Consider the following 27,373-nt stretch of genomic DNA (forward strand, 5'->3'; position numbering starts at 1 on the left):
CTCTCTCTCTCTCTTGTTTCACTCCTTGTTTCCGGGCAATTGGGTCTGGTTGCTGGTGGGGAGTAAGGGGCTGGGGTGGAGCTGCTGGGAACTTTGTGTATGTGTGTGTGGATGTGCACGTATGCGAGTGTGTGTGCTGGGAAGTGAGCTAATAAAGGACGGTGATCCATGAAAGGCCTTGAGCAAAGACACAGTCAATTACCTAATGCCTGGACCAGACCGCAGGGCCCACGCTCACACATTCTCTCACTAACATACCCACACATACACATCAATGCATACACCTCATTTACGTATACATGGAGAAGGGGCAGTGGAGGGCATAGCTGGGAATTGTGTGTATGGGTGTGGGTGGGTGTAGATATGCGTGTGATGGAGAGTGGCGATTTATTAAATTGCTGTCACTTTTGACAAATTTGTGCAACACAAGTTGAAAGGTTTAGGTTGTGCTGCTCTGTTTTTTCATGTCTTTCTTAGAAGAAGAATTATACCTTAGGATCAAACTAATTCAACCATATAAACCCTTTACAACAGCTTTTAGCCCATTCAGACCATTCCCTCTACATGGGATAATTAAATAAATAAACAAACAAATGATTTTTTTTCTTTTTGTTTAGTCTTTTTAGTTTTCATCATACCTCCTCTGATAACCAGTGTATATTAATCATCTGAAGCTCTTGCCGGTATGGGCTGGATGAGGAAATGAACTACTGCTGTGGCTCAAATGGTGAAGTGTACTTCCTGTTCCTCTGGGTGTCAGACAACAAGAAACAGCAAAGTTATACAATATAGTGCACACAGGTTTTCAGATTGGTTTTATTAAAACTGTTGTTTGCTAAGCATGTCTTTCACTTTTATAGGGCTAGATTCACTGGTGTAAAACCCTCCATGGATATAAAACTACTGTCAGGATTTACTAGAGATGGTGCAGTGTCAGTTTTGAAACTAAGAGTTTGCGGGAAGCAATTTACTGCAAATAGTGGCATATTTAATTATGAAAGCATGTCTTATTTTGCACCAGAATAGCTGAAAGTTGCAGCTGGGAGCTTTGCTATATTAGGGATGCCAGCAAGCAACTTTATCAGAATTAGCGCGTAATTGGCACAGATGGACAGCACAAAGCTGTGAGTTTAGTGCCAAAGCTTTGTTCTTTTGTCCTGTAGGGCTTCACTGAATCTTGATCCCACATGTTTAGAGTGGAGCTCCACATATTTCAGTAACACCAGTATTTTGATAAAATACAGCTTAAACTGAACTCAATTTAACATAGAGCATCAAAAGGAGGAGGCGAATACCAACACAAGACACATGCAAGGATATAGCTTACACTGGATTATTATGTTATTATAACTTTTTAGTAACATTTCTGTACAGACCCCACAATGAAAAATTGTGTCTATCTCTTTCAGCAGTGCTCACTCAAAGAACAGCTTCTTGCTAGTATCGAGTTAATACAGACACTATTTGCAGTAAATAATATCTGTTAAAACGCACCAAACAATGGACTTGGACATACCTGTAGCTGAATTATGTTAGATTAATGTATGAATGTTCTAATATATTGTATCCAATCTAAAAGAATTATCCAGACAGGTCGGACAGAGAACTCCTGTACAAACCTAAGTCTCACTGGCTCGAGTTCACGTAGCTGATTCTGGGCCTCCTCTAGGTGCATGTAAGAGGTCTGCAGACATAACATCAATTCACGACAATGCAAGCGCTGCTCCCAAGCCTCTCCTGCTTCTCTGTAAAGACCCTGGAATAAGGACAGACAAAATAGACAGTACATTAGTCGAAAACTGATCGCAAAATCACTCTTTTGCAGAATTAAAAAAAGACAGAGGTCAGTCCTCTGCATCTCTTCTCTTGTGACAGGAGAAAGGCTAAGTGTAGAGAAAGAATAAAAAAGATCAAGTGGCAGGAGAAGTAAAACCAAGCATGTTAGTTCAATTTTGGAGAGAGGGGGATGGGAGGGGTATCAGTTAAAAAGAAGACAGTTTTGGAGCAATGAGGACACTGTCTGCAATGGGTTAAAATCATGATTTGGGCTTTTGTGGTGATTTGTTAATTGAAATCTAAATGAATATGATAGTGGATCTTTTTCCCTGTTCTCTTCTTTTCCCCTCACCCCCAATTAGTTCCAGCATATGGGTGCCCCTCCCTGAGCCTGATTCTGCCAGAGTTTTCTTCCTGTTAAAAGTGCAACAATTGTGCAGGAAATATAAATAGTAAGAAGACTGGAATAACCAACAAACAAGAAGAACATATATATAAAAACAAAGGCACACAGTAACAATGACAAGTTGAAAAGTGCTTGAATGTTGTGCAAAAGACTTTGGAGTATAGAGTCTTTGCGTAAGTGGCCAGAGGGATGAGGGTTACTCAGACCATGGCTGAGATTAGTGGGTAAGTGGTTGGGTGTGGGGTGTGGAATGGTTTTCTGTAAATATAGCAGTGATTTCAACGGAAAAGACTAAATTATGAATTGTCTGGCTTCTTAAATAAGCTGAGTTTATTTAAACTCAGTTTATTTAAGAAGTCAACTTACATAATATCTGTGTTAATGTTGTTAAATTGTTAAGGTAAACTGAAGAAACACACACACAATTAAAAAGTCTTGAGCCACCCCTCATTTCTTTTTATTTTTCTTCCATGGAGACTGACTTTCTCATGATTTTTTACAAATGGTCTTGAACAATAGTTCTTCAGGCTCTCTTTTTGTTTGTTCGTTAAGCCACATTACATTTACCTATGATTCACTCAATCATAAAAAAGGCGTAACTCAAGGGATAAACCAGACAACTTTTCGAAGAACCTATTTTAATTGGTATCTTTAGGCACTTTGTCACTTATTATCAATTCATTAGTTAAATTTAGAGAACATGCGGAAGATAACACAGTGATTCCCATGGAGCTAATAAGCTGAAAACTTGGCACATCTCAGTATGGTGTGCAGTTTGTCCTTAAAATATTTGAGGAGTCAAACAAGAAGAAGAGATCATCATGGCAATGGATCCAAAAACACTGCCAATGCACAAAAAACTACATCTGGATTAAAAAAGAAAACACAAAAAACCCACAACAAAAAAACAAAAACACACCATGGAAGACTATCAGTCATGGATTGGCTTCCCGAGAGCCCGGACCTCAACATTACTGAAGAAGTACATCCAGCTAACATCTAAGGTAGAGCTCTGGATTTATATCCAAGAAGGCTGGAGAAATAGACTGCTTACAGAAATTACAAGAAAGCTGCCTAAGAGAGTTCAGGCTAAGTGCAAGAACAAAGGTGAACAAGCTTGTTGGAATATATATGTGTGTATGTGTGTGTGTGTGTGTGTGTGTGTGTGTGCGTGTGTGTGAGTTGTCCGTGTGTCCAGCGAAGTCAAATCTCAAAGTGGATGCTCTAAGACTACATTACTTAAGAACTTGTGCGAATAACGGCTAAACTTTTGGGAATGCAGATTAACTTAAATGTTTTCGCTATGTTTAAGGTGACCTTCAGTTGTTGTTTGGTGTTAAAAAAAGGAGGGAGAATGAGGAGGAGAGAGACAGAGACCCTGTCCTTGCTCCTATCACCACGGGATCATTGGCCTGGCCTGACCACTTCCACAGCCAGCACCTCAACCTTATCCATCACCACTAGATAGTTATCACACCAGAGATGGAGGGGGTGTGGGATGTAGGGGTGAGTGCAAAAGAAAAGGGGACTTCCTGCACTAATGACACGAGCTGAACACACACAAAAAAGACACACTATGAGGCACACATGTATAAATATAGACAATTATTCTTCATATCAACCATAGAGACTTTCCTAGGACACCATTAATAAACCTATTCCCATTTCGGCCAGCTGGAGACATGCCTGCATGTGTATGTAAGTGTATGAACTGCAGCTAATAAAAGGAGACAAATATACGCCTCATTTCTGCTCACTTATGTTTTACATTACTAGAAACTAATACTAGGGAAAGCAATTTGCCATAAAGAGCCACAGAGTGGAAAATATTGCTCTTCAATAGCACTCAAATCATCATCATACACACAAATGCAAACACAGACACATGACACATACAGTCACAAACACACCACTGGATTATCCTTTACTGAACCAAGACAAATTCTCAGTTGAGAACAACCAAAGTAAATATTCAAATAGTGGCAACTCAGGGTTCGTCTATTTTTATCAGCCACTGGATTAATATAGTACACATTTTGACTGGTAACTGTCATAATTATGTGATAGTTCAATATGAAACAGTGGCAAATCTGTTCTTTTCTCTCTATGATATGTCCAAAGGTCTTTGATGAAAATTTACTCTTTAAAATGAACACTTATTCTTGATCATTTTGGACAAAGCAATATATTGTTAAAACAATTTCTGTAAAAAAAAAGAAGAAAATGTGTTCACAACATATAAGATCAGAAAAATACTAATTTATTAAATTTATTATTTATCAAATTAAATTTTAATTTCTGTTGAATGTATATATGTCGCTTATTTGCTTAATGGAAATATAATGCATGTTTCCATGGAATTTAACAAAATTATCCATATATATCTGTAATATACAGAAACAAATACATACATCTAAACTTCAAATTCAAGTGGAATGTGTATGTGAATGTGTATTAGTTTACATTTAGAACAGAAGAGCCCTTTATTGTCATTGTACCTGGACAACAAAATTGTGGATAATTGTACAGTTAAATCGTTACCTGACACAGCACATATCATGTTGTTGTGGTCCACTAGTCAGAGCTGTGCATGCAATTTTAAAACACACACACACACACACACACACACACACACACACACACACACACACACACACACACTGTGGTGCACAAATATAGTAACACATAACTACATAGTCCCACAGAGTACTCATTGAAATAAAGGCACTAAACGACTCTATGCAGTAGCCCCCAGGAGAGCTGTCTGCCATGCTAATGATGTCATTCTTCTTTAAAAGGAGTTTTAAAGGATCTCTGCTTTCATCAAGAACCATCCCCCATGAGGAAGGAAGGTGATGTTGAAGGCTTTAATAATTAGTATGATACTTTGTTAAACTAACAGTCTGTTTCACCTCTTGAACATGCTTAAATCCAGTTTTTTACACCATCACATCTCATCTCTTGTATATCTGCTTTTATACTACTGTATTTATCTGTTTTCTACTTGTTTATGTCTTTTATAGGCAACGTTTTGACCACCGTCACCTGCTGTGTCTTGTTGGCAATGGGAGGCAGTATGGGCCTGGAGCTGTAAGTTCTAGAGGTTTTGATCAATGGGGATCCAAGAGTCACAGGGAAACTAGAGCTTGTTGAGCTTGGGATGCCCAAGAGACAAGCCTTGCCCCTGGAGGCCAGCCTGGTGGGGGCCTGGTACTTGACCTGCTGCCTCAGCAGCAGCTCCATCTCATGAGGAGCTGGCCTGAATGGAGAGTTGAAGACCCCTGGGCACTGAGGAAACAGAAAAAAAGAGAGAGAGGGTAAAAGCGTGAAAACATTAAATTAGGATTTTAAAGTCATTAGATTAAAATGTATTTCTTACTAGTAATTAAATTTTTTTAAATTAATGAATCAAAATCAAATCAAATTTATTTCTATAGCACATTTAAAAGCAATTTAGTTGACCAAAGTGCTTCACAATTAGTTAAGACCATGAGAAAACAATAGAAAAACAAATACAGATAAATGAGATGAGGCAATGACAATGTATAACATGAAAACAAAAAACCCCCATAACAAACGTAAAACAAGCCTGATGGTACTCAAACTGAACTAAAAGCCAACATAAACAGTGCGTTTTAAGATGTGATTTGAAAGACTGAATAGACTCTGAAGTGGCTAAGTTATTCCAGAGTCTAGGTGCTGCGACTGCGTAGGCCCGATCTCCTCTATGCTTCAATCGAGACCTCGGTTGTACTAAGAGCATCTGGCTGGACGATCTCAGTGCTCTTTTGGGGTTACACATGTTGAAGAGTTTGCTTAAATAATTGGGCGCCATACCATTTAAAACTAGTAAGCAAAAGAATCTCAAAATGAATACGATAATCAACAGGGAGCCAGTGTAAATTTCCTAAAACTGGAGTGATATGTTCATACATTCTAGCACCTGTTAAAAGACATGCAGCAGCATTTAATAAGAATGTACTAGACCTAAAAATATGAAATAAAAAAAACAGGCTCTATGGAGTGACATAGACATAAAGCGAAAATGATTTTGGGGCACTGATTTTTAAGCACCTGGCTGTCCACATGGATGCTTCAGTACTAAATAAATATATATATAACTTAATTTAGATTTTGGAGAAAAAAAGAATTCAGTTTATGAAGAGGAACATCAAATCTCAGAATGGGCACCTACTGGGACAGGGACTAAACTAACAATTGTTAGCTACTAAACATCAATTGTGTTAAAATTTTCCATCAGCCTTCTTCCCTATCAATGGTCATGTAATCCATATTAACCTCCCCCAAATATCCCCACTTTAAAAAGGTGTTATCTTAAATGAATACAGAATAGAAGAATGGATAGATGAAAATCCTAAACACACACACAAGTACACATACTTAAAACTGTGCCTCTCCGATTCTGAACTGGGGTACAGATTTGCCACAGACAGCCTTGATGATAATTATTCAAACCACAGTTATTCTTTTGCCTGTGTCTTAATTACCAGACCAAAGCTTTGAGTTGTTCTATATGCTAATAACACTGCTTTCCACTCTAAAAGACTGCAACAAGAAGGAAAGGGAGAGAGAGAAACACATACAGCTTTAACTACATCCTCCCAAACCTCGCTCTTTCTAAAATAACATATTAACAAATTAGTAAAATAGCAAATGTGTCACTATTAGATCATAAGCACTTTTGGTCTAAATATCATCCATTGCGTTATAAGAAAAAATAAAGAAATTCCACTTTATTCACTGCAATTTTTTTGACCCTGGGTTGTAGGTACAGCTTGATAATAGCACAATACGTACCTATTTAAAAAATAGTGGTGTTGATACAAATAACTTGGGGGATTGTGTCAGGAAGGACATCCAATGTGAAAATCTACCAAATCAAAACTCCTTGTGACTAAGGGAGTAGTTGAAAGTAGTTATTATACAACGTCATAGTTTCCCATAGGTTTAGATCCTATATGTAACGGCAGAATATGTGCATGCGCATATATGTAATCATGTATATATGCATACACGTGTGCTTTCTTAGATTAATCTTACACTTTAATGTAACATTTAAAAGGTTGTGTTCTGCAAATATTTTACTTGTCAAGTACACTATGAGAAAAAAATAATGAAGCAATATAATTACATGCACCTCTAGTGAATCTCATCCCAAGCTAGGACTTGGGATGAGGACAACTACACCATCATGGATTTTAGTTGTTAAGAGCAGTACTTGCTCATTCTTCTCATTAGAGACCTCCTCTAGATTGCAGGGGACATTCAAAGCAAAGGAAGTACCACTGTTAGACTGCCAGTTGCAGTTAAAAACAGTGGTGACCGATAAACAGGTCCCAGGCTAGCTGCTAAGCAGTGACTAAAATTTCAAAGTGACAGTGGGGCAACTTTTCACTAATAATCAAAATCAGTAATCAATCATGCATAGGGTCCCTCTTGAGAACAAAAATATCTTGAAGCAGTTGTCAAATATATTTCTACAACCAATAATAAGTTATATTAAATGGTTCTTACTTATAGATAAAAAACTAAATTAGTAAATGTTATGCCTCACCCCAATAGAGTAGTAAACTAATTAAAAGTATGGACTGAGTAGTCATAAGAATAGTTTATATGATCAACACCAATCAGTATCTTGGAAATTGCTTGAAACTACAGGAGAAATGTTCTGCTTTAGGGATGACAGTACACAAGTCAAATAGGAAGTGACAGAAAGCCAGCAAAATACACAGATACACACAACGCATAAACAAAAGTAAATCTCACCACCCCTAAAGACACACACGAATACACAAACACAACACATAAGCCCAAAAAGTACCAAGTACCAACCTAGCTACGGGAAGAGCAATGATGTTGACCCCAGGAACACAGCATCTCTGTCTCTGTCAGAGGGACTTGGGGCCTTTTGGTAAGCTGGATGTGAGTCTGTGTATTTTGGTGTGTGTGTGTGTGTGTGGGCTGGGGTCTGAGAAGTGAGAAAGGATGAACTGTGTGGGAGAGCCATCTATTCACTGCTGACAAGGTCAGAGCTACGAAGGGAAAGAGTCCCCTGCCATATGCAGGGAAAGAGAGGGAAGTATATAGAGAAAGATGGACAGAGGGCAGAGAAGAGCACATAAACTTTCATTCTTTCTAGCGTGTACTTAAAAATAACGATAACAGAGTTACAGAAACGTAACACAAATTATGTGGATACCCACGAGTTAAAGTATTTTAAGAATCAAGCCTGATGTGTAAAAACTGCGAACTTAACCTCATTCCAGCTTACATCAACTTCATGCAATTGTGTGAAAATTTTGTGTATGTATGCGTCTTCGGTGAACATGGGATGTCTGAGGACAGTAGACAGCAAGACAGGCAATGATGATGCTAGTTGTAAAGACGAGAGAGAGAGAGAGAGAGAGAGAGAGAGCAAGCAGAATGCTAGTGCTGAATCAACAGTGACCACTGTGCTTTGTCTTCATTATTATCACAGTGAGGAGTCACAAAGATGCGTAGATGCCACACACATATGAACACAAGGATAGCTGTGGCTCGCCCGCTAACTGGTGGTTTGATCCCCAGATTCTCTAGTCTGTTGCTGTATCCTCGGGCATGATACTAAACAACGAGTTATTTCCAATGCATCCACTGGACTAAGAGTGTGTGGCTGCCACGCTAAAAATGCTTAGGCATAGAGAAAAGCATGATGTGTGTGTGTGAATAGTTGAATGATGCATACGGTAAAAAAAAAGTGCTCTGAGCGCTCAAATAGAGTATAAAAGCACTACATAAGTACTAGTCCATTTACCATTTACAAATGTGCACACTTTTGCCATGGGAAGCATCAGACTGAGCACATCAGAACAACCGTGAGGACTCACACTTATGTTTGCACATGCGCAACTGAACTCCACACGGCCCACTTCTGTTGACTAATAGAAAGGAAAAGGTCTGTGGTATTTCTCTGTGTAGCCCGTTTCTGTAGGAATCCACCTCTTTGTAATGTTGAGCTCAATGCCCATGTGTGTGCCTGCATATGTATCTGAGCATGCACATAATTGTGCATAGCTGTATGGGTGAGTGCTACACAAATGTGAAGTCAATCCACAGGGATGCGTTTCTCGTGTCATCTGAAGTGACTTTGCATCCATACATAACCGCAGTTAAGGTCACTTTGGAATTACAAAGTCAATACGTGTTACTGTCACTAGTCCAACAATTTTTTATTCATTACAGTATTTTTATTAAACTGCGCTATTTTCATGTAGCTCTGGTTAACATAAAATTAATATGTACATTTCCCTCTGGTTAAATATTAGTCTAATCATTATAACATTGTTGTAAAATGTGTGCAAAATTGAATGTGTTTGTGTTTCCATAAGCCCACCTGCTTTGTACTAAGGAGATGATGTAACCGATGAGCTTGATAGACTTTGGCAGTGTGCTCTTTCACCATATCCAGACAGTCTCTCTCCCTTTTCTGGAGATCTTCCAGCTGATCAAGCTCCCTCCTGCAGGGAACATAAACGACACACAAAGATTCTTGCACTTCGGATTCATTAGGCTTTACAATAGGTATGCATTAGTTAGACATGTATAATAAATGTAAATCATTTTACACAATAATAATAATAATAATACATTTTATTTATAGGCACCTTTCAGACCCTCAAGGTCACCTTACAATAACACGTGAACAATAGCATAATTTTTTTTTTTTTAAATATAACAGTTAAGACATAATTTCTCCAATTCCTAAGTTGTCAATCATTATAATTCATATAGTAGAAATAACTCATCATATTTATATACTCATGTACAGTATGTTTTGTGAATGACAATGACTAAATGCACATTACTCTGTATTTTGATTACATTTAACTCTATACCACTTGGTTTAACAAGTAAGCCTAATGTTTTTTTAATACTACATTAATGTGTTATATTACACATTTTCTGAGGATTCACCTTACGAAGTACTATATCTTAACACCAAATAAATCAATAACTTGTTAACGGTGTAAACTTCAGACAAGTACATCTGTGCATGTGTTATTATGTATTTGGGAAACAGTTGTTGGTCGTAAAGCTGACAATTCCCTAAAGTGTCCTTCAGATGAAGGAAAAAAAACTACCTAATCACACTGAGGCATACATGGAAAGACAGAGGAGCTCTGGGGCAAAAACAACAGAATGACACTGCATAGAAGAAAAAAAGGCAAAATAAGAGCGTAAGAGGCTATAAGTGGGAGGATGATTGATATATTTCATCATGGCAGCCAGGACAGGTCTGTCTATGACATCTGTTAAGCGAAGCTGGCTAAATGGGATGCATTAAAACCCCATACACACAGCAATTTAATTCCACAACCACACAGCAATGTTGTTACAAAGTGGTGATAACTTAAAAGGGGAATTGGAAACAATTACTAAATACACACATGTCGTCATAATATAAACACACACACACAAAGCAGGAGTAAAACCAATTTAATTCCAAGAGCACAATACCAATAAGAGTTTAACCATAGCTCATCAAGAATCCCGTGTCTGTTTCCCTCCTTTTTTCCTTACTTCTTCTCCGCTGTTTTTTTCCCCCTCTACCCAACTTCTGTTTTCAATTACAATCCTCCATAGAAGAATCAGGGTATTCAAAGTGTGTCAGTAATCTGAGGTTAACACATTCTGTGGCTACTGACATTTAAAAACAAATCACAACAAATTCCCATTGCCTGTGCATTCTCATTCATTCTTCAGCACCAGACTCAATTACAAAATAAATGAAAAATGCTTGCGGGTGTGTAAAGAAGAAGAGTGAATCTAAATATGTGCATTTGTGTAATATTAAATACAGTAATTTAATATAGTGTAGGTGTGTGGGGAGTAAATATTGAGGTTGCTTGGCCTCTATTTGTCCACCTAGCTAACAGGGATATTACTTATTAATGTAACATTTAAAGTCCTGGTTTAGGGACGGTGTTCTCCACGATATGTGCATGTCTGTATATATGTCGTCATTTCTGTTTGCTCAATTCTTAATAGCACCTTAAAAAGCTTGTAGTAATGTTTCAGGGGATCAGGACCTTTGTTCATATGTTCATATTTTCATACATATGTCTCTGGGCTGAAACAGTTTAACTGAGAATGTAGCAGTTTGTGCATTTATCATAAATATGCAAATGTGTATCTGTTTTTATACTAAATGTATGTACACTTTGCTTGTATGTGTATATGTATCTATATATGTGTGTGTTGGGGGGGTGGGGGTGCTCAATGAGTGACCTTTGCTTCCCTACCCCCAGCCCCAGTGTTATTAATTGCTCTGTAGTGGACAAAAGCCAAACAGATTTGTAACGGCTGAAGGCACCTCGATCTGTGTCGACCCAACCAGCCGCCACAACATACAACCCTCGTTAGCCCTGTTCAGCAAGCAGCACATGCCCTCGCGCCTGTGTGTGCGCGCGTGTGTGTCTGTGTTTATAAATGTGTGTGCGACTGACTGAGTAAAATTGAAAAGAAAGAAACACTATGTTTAACTCTGGAACAGCTCTGGAACATGTGCTACGTCTGGTTTATCAGCCTAAACTAATTTCTTGTAAAGAAAAAAAAATTATTGCTAGTTTTAACTAAAATTCTACACATATGTATAGATTTACTATAATACATTAAAAATAAATAAAGTTATAGGTGACAGATTATAGGAAAAATCTGAACAATCTGAACCAGCATAGTAAAGGAAGTATGAGAGAAGGGTCACCACAAAACCAAGTTTTTCTCAGCTATCACATTAAATTTTTAAGAAAACATTAAAGAGCCACTCAAAGGCACTTTCAGCTGCTCCCTTACCCCCCCCCCCCCCCCCCCCCAAAAAAAACCCCAAAACAAAGCAAAAAACAAAAAAAAACAAAAAACAAAAAAAACAAACAAAACATAGGTCCCAAAACTTTCAGAAAAACGGTTGGGCAATATATAGAGTAACCTCTGTGTCCGAAGGACAAGGCCAGTTCAGTTTTCTGGATCTAAGGCAACACTGCTTTAAAATAGTGACAATTTTGCTGACACGGTACAGAGCTCAGTAACTCTTCCATAAATTGTGGTCACTGAACATTATTCTTTCAAGCATCCAAAAATTCAAGTAAAAAAATGTAATTTGGAGCTATTTAAAAAAAGAAATGCACATCCTCCAGGCTAAATCAGAGAGACACGCTTGCTTTTGACTGTATGCTTGTTTTCAACATACAGTCAAAGGCCAGCAATACTGATGGTACAGGAGTGCATTAGTGTGCAAAATGAGTAACTTGTATATCTGAAAAGGCATAAGAATGCTGAAATTACATACATAGATTTTGAAGTCAAATATGTTCCCATTTACACTGTCTTTTTTTTAGAGAAGTTCTTGCTTTAGTTTCTTAAAGAAAAGTCACATTATGAAAATTTAAAAAGGCAATAAAGAGAAAACATTTCACTTTTAAAGTCACAGCAATCGATCTCCTTAGTTCCTCAGAGGATTACAGGGCATTTTCAGGCCTTAAACTGATCCCAAGCCAGGTCCAACTATGGGGAATTTTTTGTGCATTTATTTTTATAACAACAGAAACAAAAATTGAGCTAATGTATTGATTATTATCAGTTAACAGTTCATGTTAACAGTATGTGATGTAATGTATTATGCATATTAAATATTTTACACACACAAAAAAAGGTAAAAGTCAAAAAGAACACTTTTACCTATAATAAGGAGATAAAAAAGCAGGCAAGTGTTAAATTATTTTACCTTTACAGCTGATACCTAATTACAACAGGATAAATCATTAATTGCTCTATGTGAACCTTGATTTGTCCCCTATAAAACCACCTTTTCATGTTGAAGAAATTAAATAAACTCCCTGGTGCCTCTCTGTCTCTCTCCAGCTGTTTGTGCAAAGCTGCATCTACGCTCTTCTTCGTGCCACACAATTAGCAGTGAGCCGGATAAAAATCACTGCATTAATCCCAGTAACATTAAACTATACTGTACCACTGCTGGAGGTGCAACAAAGGGCTAAACATAATCATGCATGAACAATTTTGAAATGCGATGATGTGCAATTAAATAATAAATAATGTCACAACTTTCATTCCTTAATTGGAGTTGAAACACCAATTATATAAATATATTAATACATATATTTATGATTCATGAATCATGATATTCTGCCATTTAGATTATGTGATAATAAAATAGATATATGACATAAAATAAAAACTGAATAACAATTATTAACATTAGGCACATATAATGCGCTAAGCCTGTCATGTTGTATTCCTGAAGCACTGTGGCTAGAGATTATGTTTAATGGCTGCTGAACCGCTGGACAAGTTAATCAAACATACCTGAAGTACTTTTAAATGACTGAAACCCTTACTGACATTTTCACCCTGGATTTCTAACTTATTTAAATGTCTAATATAATAAAGCCACATTTCTCACTTCTTCCTCAATAATTTAAGCTCTGGTTCAAAACAGGGGATCAAGGAGTAATGGAACATCAGAGAGTGAGGCATTGTGGGACAGCAGGCCACACCTTCGGTCATCCAGGCCAGCACCAGAGCAGCTAATTGGCCAGGTTCTAAATATTTAATGGAGGCTTGACCTGATTGGCTGTTTTAATTGCTCCAATTGAATGATTCAATAGCTGGCAATGAGAGGGTAGTCAGCCAGTCAATTTAGACAGTGGCCAGCTCAATGTATTGAGCCTTGAACACCCTCATAACATAGCCTTTCCATTTAAGTGACTGACCGATTGATTAACTAATTCACTAAAGTAGTAAAACTAATGCCACCCAAAGGTGTTTAAGAAAACAATTAACCCCAGCTTTGATAATATTGCTAATCCACATTCAATAAACTGAGAGGAAAAAAACAAATAATTTCAAATATATTACAGACTTTTGTCCACTGTTCACTCTCAAAGTAATTTTCTTAAGAGACAAGTAGCAGTGCATCCACATTAAACTTCAACAGACACACACATAGCGAATATATAAATCCAATCAGACTGAAGAGAGAACTTGTCTGCATCCAAACTGGATCAGAAGGGAAGAGCAGTAAAAGAAAGACTGACGCATAGAAGGGGAGAGTGATCGCAGGGCAGACCCACACTCTCTCCGACATAGCAGCTCTCCTTTCATGAATGTCCTTGAGAGGGACACAAGAGATGGAGGAATGAAGAAGGCTGGAATGAAGGGAGACAGGAAAAAAGTAGACAGACGAAGAGACACAGCACAGCACAAAAGAAAAGAAGAGAAGAAAACACTTGTGCTTTTCAGCCTAGTGACAGTCCATAAATTCTCTCTGAGCCTCCTTTTTTAGCACTCTTTAGGATAAGTTAAAAGATTTCACTATGTTGTTGCAACATCACAGGGAGAATTATTTATCTGATTATGGCAGTAATAATTACCCCGCTGTTTATTGCAGATAGAGGAATAATTCATGCAGTCAACAGGCCGTGCTAGTGGCAGCAACGATGACACCAGCACATTTAGTAAATATGCAAAGCGGACTTGCTCCGCTTTCCTAATTGCCCCCATCGTCCCACAGCATGCCCTTATTAAAGCCCAGGAACTTTAAGTGTCTCCCTGACAAAGTGATAAATTGTTGGGGTATCAAGGAAAACTGTGGCAGAGTGGGGACTGCACTGGGGTCCTGACTTCATTAGGCTATGCAGAAGGAGAGGAAGGATGAATGAGGATGGACACTAAAGCATAGTGAACCTGTGGCAAGGAGAGCAAGAGAGAAAGATATCGAACAAAATAGATTGAGAAAGAGAGAGGCGAGAGGCAGAGATTAAGAAAGGGAGGCGGAGAGAGGGCGGTGGATAAAAGAGGATGGTGTAAGTGGCGTGGATTAGTTGTACCTAATGAAATGATACAGATGGTTTTGAACTGGGGAGCTCTGTCATGAGAAAGAGATTGGAATGGAGAATCAGAATGAAAAAGGACAAAGACAGTGAAGGGAAAATATGCAATACTCCTACATCATTACCATGCACAGCTGATCAGCCTTCAATAAATGGAGATCATTCATCTGACTTTGAATTTATTAATTTATGCAGTGGTTGGACAGACGGATGGACACACTTGCGGAGGCAGGGAGCATGGTGATGGATTAAAAAGCAGACCTTTGCAGGGTTAGTGATCAGGCAGTGTGCAATCCGAGGGCTTAGCAGCTAACAGAGAAAGGATATTTTAAATAAATGCCGGCACGGCGTTAATTGATCGTGACCCCAGTAGCACTAAATAAACATGTGATTAAGTGAAGTGAAAGTGACCTCGTACCCCAAACCACTGTGGAGGAGGGGCTGCATGTGCATGTGTGTATGTGTGTTTTTGCATAAATGTGTGTATGAGTAAGAGTGTGAATGTACCACGGCTGATAACAAAAGCATAAGACCAGAATCCTAAAATGAAATAGCATCACATAGCTGGTCACTTTATCCTTATAGCTCCTTGTTTCTAAATTTCAATTCCTATGATTTTTGTTAACTGTTGTAAGTTGTGCAAAAGGTGCAAAGAGACAGGAGCCACAGTATATGCATATACTGTTTAGGCAAGGTCCTTGCAAACTAAAAGCTATAGCTTGCATACTTCTGAATTAATCTAATCTAGTCCTATGAAGTGATGTTCAGTTCAGATCAATGGTCTGATTGTTTCCTTATTGTAGCTTTATTACAGTGTGGTTAAAATTTGGCCTGATTATGAATACTTTTTACTATGAATCATTTTTTGTACTTTTGTAATGTCTTAAATTTCATTAAGACATTACAAGCAAAATAATCCCAGTGACTGGTCAGAATACTTAACGTAGTTGACATGTCTTTGTGTGTGCTCATTTTTGTGTTATATTATAGCAGCAACTCTTCCATGATGGACTTTAACAGCCTAGTCACTCCTATTTCTAAAAGGGGCAAAGAGCGTGGAGGAAAGGTAAAACGCTGCTGGGGAAGTGAGGGGGGGAGAGTCGGTGATCCAAGGAGCACTTTAACAAATTTACATTTAATTTTAGCAGGAAGCCTAAAGATATTTTCCTGTAAAATATATTAGCAACATTAAAAATGTGACTATTAGCTAAACGTGATGGTTTTTTTTGTCAAAAATAAAAGATGGTGTATCTCTAGCAGTAAGCCCTGAAGCGCAGGATGTTTTATTAATACACGAGCTGCGGTTCAAATCAGAGGCTAATTTTTAATTTCTTCACATCGTTCACTTCTCTCTTAGCCTCAAGCGCTTTAGAGGACTTCTCTCTCTCTCTTCTGTCTTTCTCTTCTCTTTGTCTCTCAGTCTCTTTCATATCCTCACTTTTCCTTTCGCGTTACTCCAGTCATGTGTTTTGTTTAAGCATACACAATACACCTTTCAGACAACTGTCTTTACATTAATCAAATCAATTCATTTTGATTGATAGGCTATATAGTAGGCCATAGTCAGTGGGCAAAGATACACCATGTTCTAACAGAACATATTAAGGCTAAGTTTTTTATCCTTTCCAGTTTGCATTCCTTTGTGCAAAAAAGGTACCCCATATTTGCTTCCTTTAATTGAAGATATTGTATTATATCGGTTATAATCTATCTAGAAGAATGCTGACACATGTACTGGCCATGTGAGAAAGACAAAAGCAACACAACTTCAAGTGAGTTTCAGGAAAATAAAACGAAATAAAAAGATAAAAATTAATTCAGGTCTCTTAAGGTCTCATAAATGAAACTATTTTTTCTCACCTGACTAGTTCATTTTTCATGACAAGTCCTTCCATATACTTTTTTCGTGCATAGAAGTTATGGATATACTTCCTCACAAAGAATCCTCTCCATGTCCGCTGGATCTGTGTGGGATTACAGAAGTTTTTATGAAGTTTAAATGTAACATTTAAGTAGGACACTTTTTAAACCATTGTTAATAAACTATACAATCCCTACTTTCAGAGGGACAATCCAGCACGAGAGAGACAGACTGTCAAACTGTCACATAACCATGTATTTAACGGCATCATCCACACTGATTGAGGAGGCTGCAGATTAGCCAGAACACACCCACACACAACAGTTGACCATTTTAAAGCATAGGGGCGGATGTCCTTCAGACTAATTAGGAGATTAAAACAATGGCAGGTAAAAGAATAATCACGGTATGAGAAGAGGGAAGAAGAAAGAAGAGGAGAAGTAAAGGATAGGGAAAAACAACAAAGAGCAAAATGAGAATTAGCATTGATCTGCCAGTCAATAGATAATTTTAAATAAAGTAATTGCCGCCTCCCGAGTTCTTGCTGACCTTTGTTGACTAGTGAAATCGATGCTGTTGAATCTAATACAAATACGAGGTGCGGCATGTAAACACTGGTTTCTATTACGGCCTTAATACATTATCCTCTGTTAGCTACCACACCAAGATAAAGACATCAGGAGGGGAGAGAAAAAGAAATAGAGTTAAAATTGATTTAAAGAAAATGTCACAAGGGGATTCTCAGATGATTGTATGTGTTGGGTGTGCTTTGTGGGTTTCTTTTTTTTCATTTATACAATATATACTTATTTGGCAAAAAAGTACAAATGTCAGGTCATATTGAAACAGCACAAACACTGAAGTCGAGAAAGTACAGAGTATGTGTCAGAAGACGTGGGATCAAGATTTATATTGCAGGTATTAAGTACTATATCTGTATGTCTGGTGTAAATAGTAGAAAAGTTTCAACAGGTGGCATCATAAAAAAGGCCAGATACTGCATGTATTTCCCTTATTGTCCTTTAATTTATTATTTCTAAAGTCTAAAGTCACATGTAATCAATCTGTTTTGAGAATTTTTGTCTTTGGATTTGCCCCATGACTTCTCTTTAGGCGCTGTGGGCAGTACACAGTCCAACACCAAGGGACCAATTTCACATATGAGGCTAAAGCCTTGGTCAAGGGCAGTGGGAGAAAACTGGAGCACCCGGAAAAACCCCAGACAGACACAGAGGATACACTCAGCGCAGAAAAGGCTCACTTGGCCCTTCTGGGGTTTAAACCCAGTACTTTCTCGCATTGGTAACCTCTAAGCACCAGTCATTTTAACACAGTTCTCCATTAAAATTCCTATTGTCTCCTATAGGAAATTGTGGCTATTTTCATAGATAACATAGGTCTCTTATTTCAGTAGCTTCTCTTTTGGACTACATGTCGACATCACCTCTGAACTTTCACCCTGTGACCTAAACAGCTGGGTCAAACATTATTTGTGAATCTATGTCTCTCCTATAATGTGAAATTTATTGTAAAAGCAGGGGGTGAGCTTTATTTGTTTGGGTTCCTATTATGTGTAAAACGTAAAGCCCTCAGTTCCCCAGCTTTTCCACCAATACGAAAATATTATAAACATCTCTTTCCAGCTGGACAGTGAATCTCTCTCTTCAATAAACACTGGCAAATTCTTTTGTTGGTCTATAAAACCCTTTAACGGTTTAGGCATGAAACTATTCACCAAAAGAGAAGGCCTATATGGAATTGTTAAAATATAAGATTTCTAGGCAATATCCTTGTGTAAAAGTGCCAAAGCATCACTCACAGCCACAGAGCTATGATTTATGAGTTGAACAGTAGTAGGTGTTCAGGGATAAAGACAGTATTTCAGGGCCTTGAGCATTTAAGCAAAGTGAAAAAAAAGTTTTTAACGTTATATATAAAATATTTGCTGTGGTTTGACATATAAATATGATAGGTCATTCTGATATAGAAATCTGTCCATTTTTATAGGGTTTTTAATAATAATAAATTATACTGGATTACCAACATGATGCTGCACTTAAAAAGGGAGAAAAATGGCCAACAAAAGATTAAAGAAATTTAGAGATATGATGCTTATGGGCTGCTACTCACAGGGGCTCCCACCACGACACTCCATTTGCTAAAACAAGACAGTGTAGTGATATTTACCCTGACCGCCATCTCCTCGTAGAAATTCATCTTCATGATAAAATATGCCGCCTGTGAACACAAAGGAAACGATGGTGTTACATCTTGTCTCCCAACCCTCTGATCTGTCCACAGCAGGCGTCAAAGATAAAGAGCTCTTTATACATAATACATTGCACAGGCAGCATAGATAGGGCCACTGTAGAGTGGAGGGAGGAGGGAAGGGGGCAGAAAAGGAGAGTGGGAAAGCAAGAGAGACAAGAGGAACGAGAAAAAGTCAGAGAGATGGAGAGAGAGCAGAAGAGAGACAGAGACAAAGAGAGAAAAAAGGAGAGAGAGAGAGTGGTTAGTGGGACTTTCTATCAAGGGGAGGACAGTACTCTCTTAATACACTAACACAGACAAGGGCCAAGAAAATCTATGGTAGTCAAGCAGCGCGCTAATGGAGATGTATGACGGCCAAACGCTCTCCTCTGGATTTCATAATCAATGACAGGACTGCCACAGAACAGACTAACAAAAGGCCAGAGAATATTCAGCAACATACTCAACGAGCCATCGCACTCCAAACATGCCAGGCAACCACTGGGAGCACATTTCAGGAGCAAACTGGAGTGTGGGCCATAAAAGGGATTCATATCTCAACACGTCTTTTTTAATAACGACAAGGAAGAGAGGAAAAAGAGGAAGGAGATGGAAGACAAAGACTTGAAAGGAGGTTGTAAATTCAGCTTGATGTTTTGAGAAGAGGCTTTGTGCACATCACATTATACACGATAAGGTCCGCAAGAGAGAAAAAGACAGAGAGAGATAAAGGAGGTGAAGAGTAGAATCTCTCAGGGCTAATTTCAAAACAGTGCACTGTGGCAATTTTGAGTGATTCAAATTAGCGCTTGTCTGTTTCCAAATGAGACCAAACAGCCTCTTTTTAGCCCATATGTGTGATGTGACACATCCTTCATTGTTTATTTCAACACCCCCCCGCCACCACCACCCTTCCATTTCTTGAACGCCTCCCAAACGGCGGCTGGCAGTTATGCTTTAGCAAACAGTCAATTTACAGGCATGATAAATAGCTTGTTGTGATACGTTTACAAAACTCAATCCAGGGGAAAATTATACGTGAGAGCGCTGGGTATTGGATCCGGTATCAACAATCTGTTCAATTAAGAAGCAGTTGGAGGCAATATGCTGAAAATGGGGCCTTGTTTTACTAAAGCATACACATACACACATAGATACACAACTCTTTTCTTTTTTCTATATGCATCCCAAGAATTGTGAAATAGATGGAATTCCTTATCATAATGCATCATTTTTCCAAAGTGCTAATTTCCTAATGTGTAATGGGTGAATTATATTTCTTAAGGTCAGACGCAGGGACTTTAGGAATATAGCAATTGAATTCTAATGCGTGCTATCATAGCATAATCAATATATCTATAGTCGTTCCAGGCACTGGCTTACCTTCACCATTTGTCTGACACGTGCCCTTGCTGTGAAGCCCCGCCATATCTTCTGTATAATGACTGCCTTCTTGTGCAGATGGCTGTAATAAAATCAAATTGAGGAGAGGATTGGGTGGATGTTTTTTTAGTAGTTAAACTGAAGGAAACCCTGGAAAAAGTTATTCAGAAACACGTAAGGGAAGTAAAAGGCAAATATCACTGGTCATTAACAAGGTTGTTTAAGCTGAGAAATTAAGCAATTCTGCAACCCTCCCCCAGAAAGCTCAATCCTAACAAAGCATGAAATGGAAAGTTTCCATAGTTATGAATAAGCTAAAAAATACCTTTATCTAGAATTAATTTATTAATTATTCAATTAATTTAACTTCCTAACATAAACTCTTTTTTAGGGAAAACAATAAAAAGAAAGTGATTTTCTGCATACAAATTTAAGGTTGTGAAAAGGCTCAAATGAAAGGTCAGGGAAACATTATGCTTATAAATACAAGCTGTCACAAACACACATGCACACACATATAGACCATTCGTGCTCTCCCAGGCTTTTCGATCATGTCCGATGAGCCTTCCACCTCCTATAGTCAGCGGTACACATTTGTATTCATTTTCAAACATACTCTAAATGCAAGTCCACTGCGATTCTCTGCCTCCAATGAGGCCATCAATTTCCAAAAGGCCATTTATATGCCCAGAAAATCAATGCTTATAGTGCGGCTAGCACAACCCCGGAGTTGCACTTAGGCAGCTAAAACTGTTGCTAATTATCCACTTAACGCATTGATCAATTAACTAAAGTAATCTGAATTAACCTACTGTCTGGAAGTTTGTCTGCTGACCCTGCAGAATGGTGCTAGGGTCACAGTATGGGAACAAGCACAGAGATAGAGACATTTATTTCTCTGTGTGAGAAAAGAGCATAGAGTGCAAGCGACATTTATTCCTCCAGGCCATTTGCAAACTTCTGGAAGTGGGATAATTATGGTAGTGAGCTAATATCAGGGTTTCCCTTGATATGAACTCTTACAGCCTGTCTGAGTGTTTTACAACTCCAAAGGAACTACACTTACATTGATAAATAAAATGAATGTCTGCTTTGTTTTTGCATGAGCACCAAAAGTCTTTTTTTATGGATTACAGATACAAATCGGATCACAGAGATATACCATACCTGAGGTAAGCCCGCACCTTGCAGCCTCTGAACCAGCTCTGGATCTGGGTGACGGCCTGGTTCTCCTTCTCTCTGTTCTCATCAGCTTCTCTGAAATACATAAACACAAAAATATATCACTCTTCGCCTGGCTCAAAACGAGCCATTGGAGTTTACTACGCATGGCAGCATGCACGATATACAGTAAAGAGAATACATTGTTATCATAGCTGACTTAAGAATTTTCTGAAAAGTGCATATTAAGCTTCATTATAACACCAATTATTAAAACTGGCTGAAAAATCTTTCAACATTTGGAGACTAAACGCCACTTTCCTTTGACTTTAGCTAAACCCTTTTGGAGAAGCGATAATAAGTCCTTCATACGTAAACAAACAAACAAAAAACAACAACAACACATTTTTACTGGCAAGTTACACAGCTAAACTTTGCCCCATTTGTGTGGCTTACTCGTAGGGTGCTTCTGAGCATTACTGTCATTCTTAGGGAACCAAAAACTTGCATTGTAACGCCAAAACAGGACCGCAAAAGCTTATTAGCATACACAGTAGACGCATGACGCTAGCCTTAGTTCTGGGTGATGTTAGCTAAATGCTGACTGCTAAACTGCTAACAAGAACTCATAAAGCAATTAAACGTATCCATATATAGTTATGTAAATCATTAATCCATACCTGTTTGTATAGTAGTATTCCTTTTGGAACTCTTCAAATTCGCGTTTTATTTTCAACAGCTCCGCCATGTCGGTGTACTCAAGCGAGAGTTTACATGTTGTCTTGACAACACAGGTGTTTCCCAGGGTGCTGCAGATGCGTTCAAAACTCACAGGAAAAGGGAAAGTTCCTCCTAACGTGTCTATTTCCTTTCATTTCGACTATTGTAAAGCGTTTAAACAGATTCCAGTAACCGAATTGGGTTAATATCATGCGCTGTATGCAAACAAGTTTACATTATAATTTAACCATAAATTCCAAAAGTAATCCATGATAGAAATAAAAACTTCACGAAAAAATGTTCTTTTTCGTCCTGCAAACCACTTCCCACTTACTATACCAAAGCAAAAACATTTTGTAAGTAATAAGAATAGTAGGCATTAAAAAAAACTAAAAGAGATTTTAAAAAGCGCCCGTTTCATAGATGCAGATTGTGGATCTGTGTATTGATCTGCCAGCTGCCTCACTTCTTCCATCCATCCCTTCATCTACTTCCCTCCTCTCCTGACGTTATCACCCTTCATCATACAGTTATCAGTTTATTTCTCCCCACTCTTCCTTCCACATTTTCCCCCATCTTCACTCCACTCTCCTTCAGTCATATTGCCCTGTCAAAATGATCGCCTAAGCAGGGTGTATATGTGTGTCTGTGTGTGTATTTCTGTACTTGTGCAAGGAAATATATCTGTCTGGCCAGTGGTCAGAGCAAAAGACTGTCTGTATTATAGATTACTCCTTGGAGACAGGGAAACCACAAATAGTGAAAGTGAATGAGTATATGTCTGTCTCATTGCTCTTACATGTGTTTTTGTACTGGCATGCCTCGGCTTGTTTCTCTGTGAACTAGGCAGTGTGCTTGTTTGAGAATCCCTTTCAGTCTCTCTGTCTTTCTCTGAGGCCAATTTGCTGTCTGAGGGCCACCACAGTAGTGAAGAGCAGTAGGCAGACGTCCTAGGTAGAGTTATGGCTGGAGGGTTGAACCCATGGTGGCTCAGCTCATCCATCGAAGGGCGATAGGAGGGCGACCACCCTAGTAATTACTGGAGAAATGTTGTTGTGACAAGAGGGTATGAACAGCGCATGTGAGGAAAAAGAGAGCGAGTGAATGAGCGAGAGAGAAAAGAGAGATTTTTGGGGGGGGCAAGCTTTGTTTTTGACAAGACTGTAAAAATGCTGCAGGCTATTCGTCCTGCCACAGCACTGATTAGGTGTCACCAGGAGTGTATCTGTGAGAGAACAGCACAAAAAGGAGAGTGAGACCACTTCATAAAAAGACATCCTGTTTACACTCTTTCTAATGACACACTTACAGACTCAGCCTAACATCTTTTCCACATTCCTCTATACAACACACCCTTCCAACAACTTAGGTGTACTTTCATCCTCCAGGTATTGTTCTGAGCAGTTCTGTCTTCTATCTCTACTTTTCCATTTTCTTTCTACTTTCCTCATCTCCTGTCTGTTCTCAATCAAAACATTTCCCTTGCTCACTGAGGCGATAAGTTCTTATCCAGGATTACCCATGTATATACTCTCTCCATCTCTTTCTCCATCTCTCCATATGGGGCATGTCATTTAACACGCCTAGAGTCACCTCTCACAGTTAGGAAGCTCTTCCCGCCAGTCATTGTCCATGCCCATTGTTGCTAAATGAGGGCCATATGCACTGTGGCCAGCACTGGTCATAAAGATACACACACACACACACACACACACACACACACACACACACACACACACACACACACACACACACACACACACACACACAGATACCAGTGTCTGTAGCTATGTGACTGCCGCACATGTCTTCACACAGTGCATGTGTATGAATCATTATTGTATGTGTCAGTGTGTGACTGATTATACGTGAGCGTCTGTGTATGCAAGGCCGTCTGTGTGTCTTTCGATGCATGTGTGTTCCTTCCACCACAGTAGGGTGCGGCGGATGGAATGTGTGTTTCTCGGCAGGGCCAGTCCGGCCATTATTATTAAACATCTGTCCGCAGCACATTAATTCCCCCACTCTGACGCATCCCTCTCTGCCCAGGGATCACTTAATTGAAATCCATAATGACTCTTTCTTCTCTTCTATCCCACACTGAGCAAAGTGAAGCAGGGAAATATCTTTTAGACAAAAAGATATTTGTATCAGCTGTTATCTAATCATTAACCCACTGGTATGCTTTTTTTTTTTTTTTTTTTAATAAAAGAATTATAAGGTATTCCTTGAAAGTTTAAATACTGGAAAACTTTAAGAAAAATCAAAATTATGTTCTACTAAGGAAAAAGATTTTTAATGAAGTTACAATCAGCAATTTATTATTAATTTTGAATTCATTCACATTAACTCACGTTTCAAATATTTTTTTAGACCTGCATTAAACACTTAAAGAGTAGTTAATTTAGGTTTTAAATAAACACAAATGCTAAAAAAAATTCCAAATGGCACCATATTTGAAGAGAAAATTCAGGGTTTGATTTCATATTTCATATCAAGTACTGTAAACTTAGTAGCATCCAAGTAAACTGCGCATAATTTCCAAGATGAGTTTTGTGATGAATAAACCACTGGTATCATTTTCATCAGTGGTGATTTTCCCATTATGTTCCATAAAAAAGTAATGGAATTACTCATCACACACAAGCTCAGACTTTAAAACATGGTTTAAACATTTTCAGTTTGAGCCATGCTACAGTGTGGGAAGTTGTTCCTGTTCTTCTTTGCAAAACTATGCAAATTGTTCCTTCATATTTTCCACCTGGGGCTGCTGTTACTTTTTATAGTGGCAATGCTTTTAAACCATTTTTAAAGTCATCTATTTTTCCCTCTCCATCCCATCCCCTCCCTTCCACCTTTCCTCATTCCTAATATCCTACTAATGGATAAAAACTACAATTCTGCTGGTAAAGGAGAAATATCATACTGTTATTAGCTCACCTATACCCGGAGAGAGAGCGAGAGGGAGAGCAGAGAGAAAGAGAGCAAGAGAGAGAGCGCGCAAAGTAATGAATTGAGCATTGTGTAAAATAGTTTAATGCAGGGGTGGTTCATCATTATTTGTGGCGGATTGCGTGCAGACAGGGGTGATCCATTAGTGTGGTCGTTTCCATCTGTGTATGCCTGTATCTCTGTATGTGTGTGTGTCTGCGTGTTCATGTGTGAGTGTATGTCCCACCCAGAAGGACATTCGCTGCTGCCGGCCCCACTGTCACAATGAGAGATTCATCACCACACACACACACACACACACACATACACATGCACGCACGCGCACGAATACAAGCACATACACACAGGCTACCATACACATATGGTATTATTGTTCCATCATTACGCCTCTCATTCTTCTTTTCAACAATATGTCATTTTGCTCTCTCTCTTGACACACACACACACACACACACACACACACACACACACACACACACAGCAGAAGACAAATGTAAATGTGTTGTTGTCAGACTAGAAAAAATGATACAATTAAATCACATCTTTTAAAAACTTTAATTGTTTTCAGTTTGCAACTAAATGCTGAGTTAAAATTTTAAATACAGTTTAATTTCATTTAAAAAACGAATTAAGTAAAAGTTTTTGTTATTACATCCAGTATTCTCCCACCGCGACCTGATTTTTTCCAGGAGTTTCCAACACTTTACAATGTACCCTTACAAACTGTGTGACCCTTAGCTCCAGCAAGTTTTAATATCTTTGTTTTGTGCACAATCTGTATTTTAAGAAAAGCCTAATAAAGAAAAGCCTGTCTTAGTCCCCAAAGAGTAAAACCATGGTTCAGATCAAACACTTTCTATTTGCATGTTTGTGCATAACATCTACAAGTCTAGGTTCAGTATGCATTAGAAATAGAAGAAAGGAGAATGGACAGAATGGCAATCAAAGACCAGAAGAATAGAGTAAGATGAGTAAGACTTTTTTGTTGCATGATTGCCACATCTGATGACCATTCCTTTACTTCCACACATCCACGCCCACAATCACATTCTCCTTTCAAAATAAAACCCTCAGTAGTTTAATTGAATGTAGATCTTTTTTTTTTTCATGAACTCAATATTGGAGAAGGAAAATAAATCATCCAGTCTACACTCTGATCATGGTAGGGTGTAGTGTTGCATCTTAGACATCTGCCAATCTAAGGCACTTCAGTCCTTACACTTCACTTGTTCTTTTCATCTGCCCCTACCCATCTGCTGTCGCGTTCATCCCTTGTTCTCTTGTTCTAGCTTTGCTTTGCTTGCTCTATCAGATTGGCATTGCTTACTAGCTTTGCCACTGGCTTTTCCATTTGTCGAACATTACAGTCTTTCTCTGCTTTTCTCCTGTCAAATTTTTCATTTACGTTAACCTTCGTTCTGTTTCTTTGTTGGTTTTTGTGTTCTCCCTTCTTGCATCTACTTATTCATCTTTTTTTAACCTCCAAGCTGATTTTGACACACAAAATAATAGTAATGTAGAGAATGAATGTAACAGTTTTTGTACCTGGGCTTATAAGAGGACCAAATATGAGTGTTAATTTCAGGGTTTTATTAAAGTCATGTGATCACTGCAGACCTTAGAATCACTTGTTCCTCATATACTAAGCCAATTAATTTTTCAAGCTACTAGAACCAACTGGGCATTGCAACACCTTGTTCCGCTCCAACTTTGCACACATTTCCAAACTGTAGAGTTGGTTTTTCGCTGTAGATATGACACACAGAGACTTCGTCTCTTCTGTCTGAAATATCACAGACCTTTTTCAAGTATGTGTATGTGCGTATGCCCAGTGACCACAGGAGCTAGTCTATTTCTCTTTACTGCAGCTAATTGGTTGGACCGTGAGAGAAACAGGCTGGAGAGGTGGCCAGACCTGACAGTGAGTGTGTGAGCTTGTGTGTCAGATGTCCTCTGGCA

General features: G+C 38.5%; 1 protein-coding gene across 1 annotated transcript; it reads right to left on the reverse strand.

Annotated features, from left to right (window-relative positions):
• Positions 1 to 664: 664 nt before the first annotated feature.
• Positions 665 to 22,490, reverse strand: spata17 (spermatogenesis associated 17). The gene is made up of 9 exons (XM_085353400.1): positions 22,423 to 22,490; positions 21,749 to 21,838; positions 20,582 to 20,663; positions 19,136 to 19,186; positions 16,948 to 17,051; positions 9,576 to 9,699; positions 5,228 to 5,470; positions 1,620 to 1,756; positions 665 to 749 (listed from the first exon to the last, which is right to left on the reverse strand). Exons 1-9 carry the CDS (start codon positions 22,488 to 22,490, stop codon positions 665 to 667), a joined length of 984 nt encoding a protein of 327 aa, XP_085209526.1.
• Positions 22,491 to 27,373: the final 4,883 nt, after the last annotated feature.

This window comes from Diplotaxodon limnothrissa, linkage group LG1 (genome assembly GCF_057381915.1).
Source record: "Diplotaxodon limnothrissa isolate DT_005_m linkage group LG1, D_limnothrissa_male_GT1.1, whole genome shotgun sequence".
In the NCBI taxonomy this organism is placed as follows: domain Eukaryota; kingdom Metazoa; phylum Chordata; class Actinopteri; order Cichliformes; family Cichlidae; genus Diplotaxodon; species Diplotaxodon limnothrissa.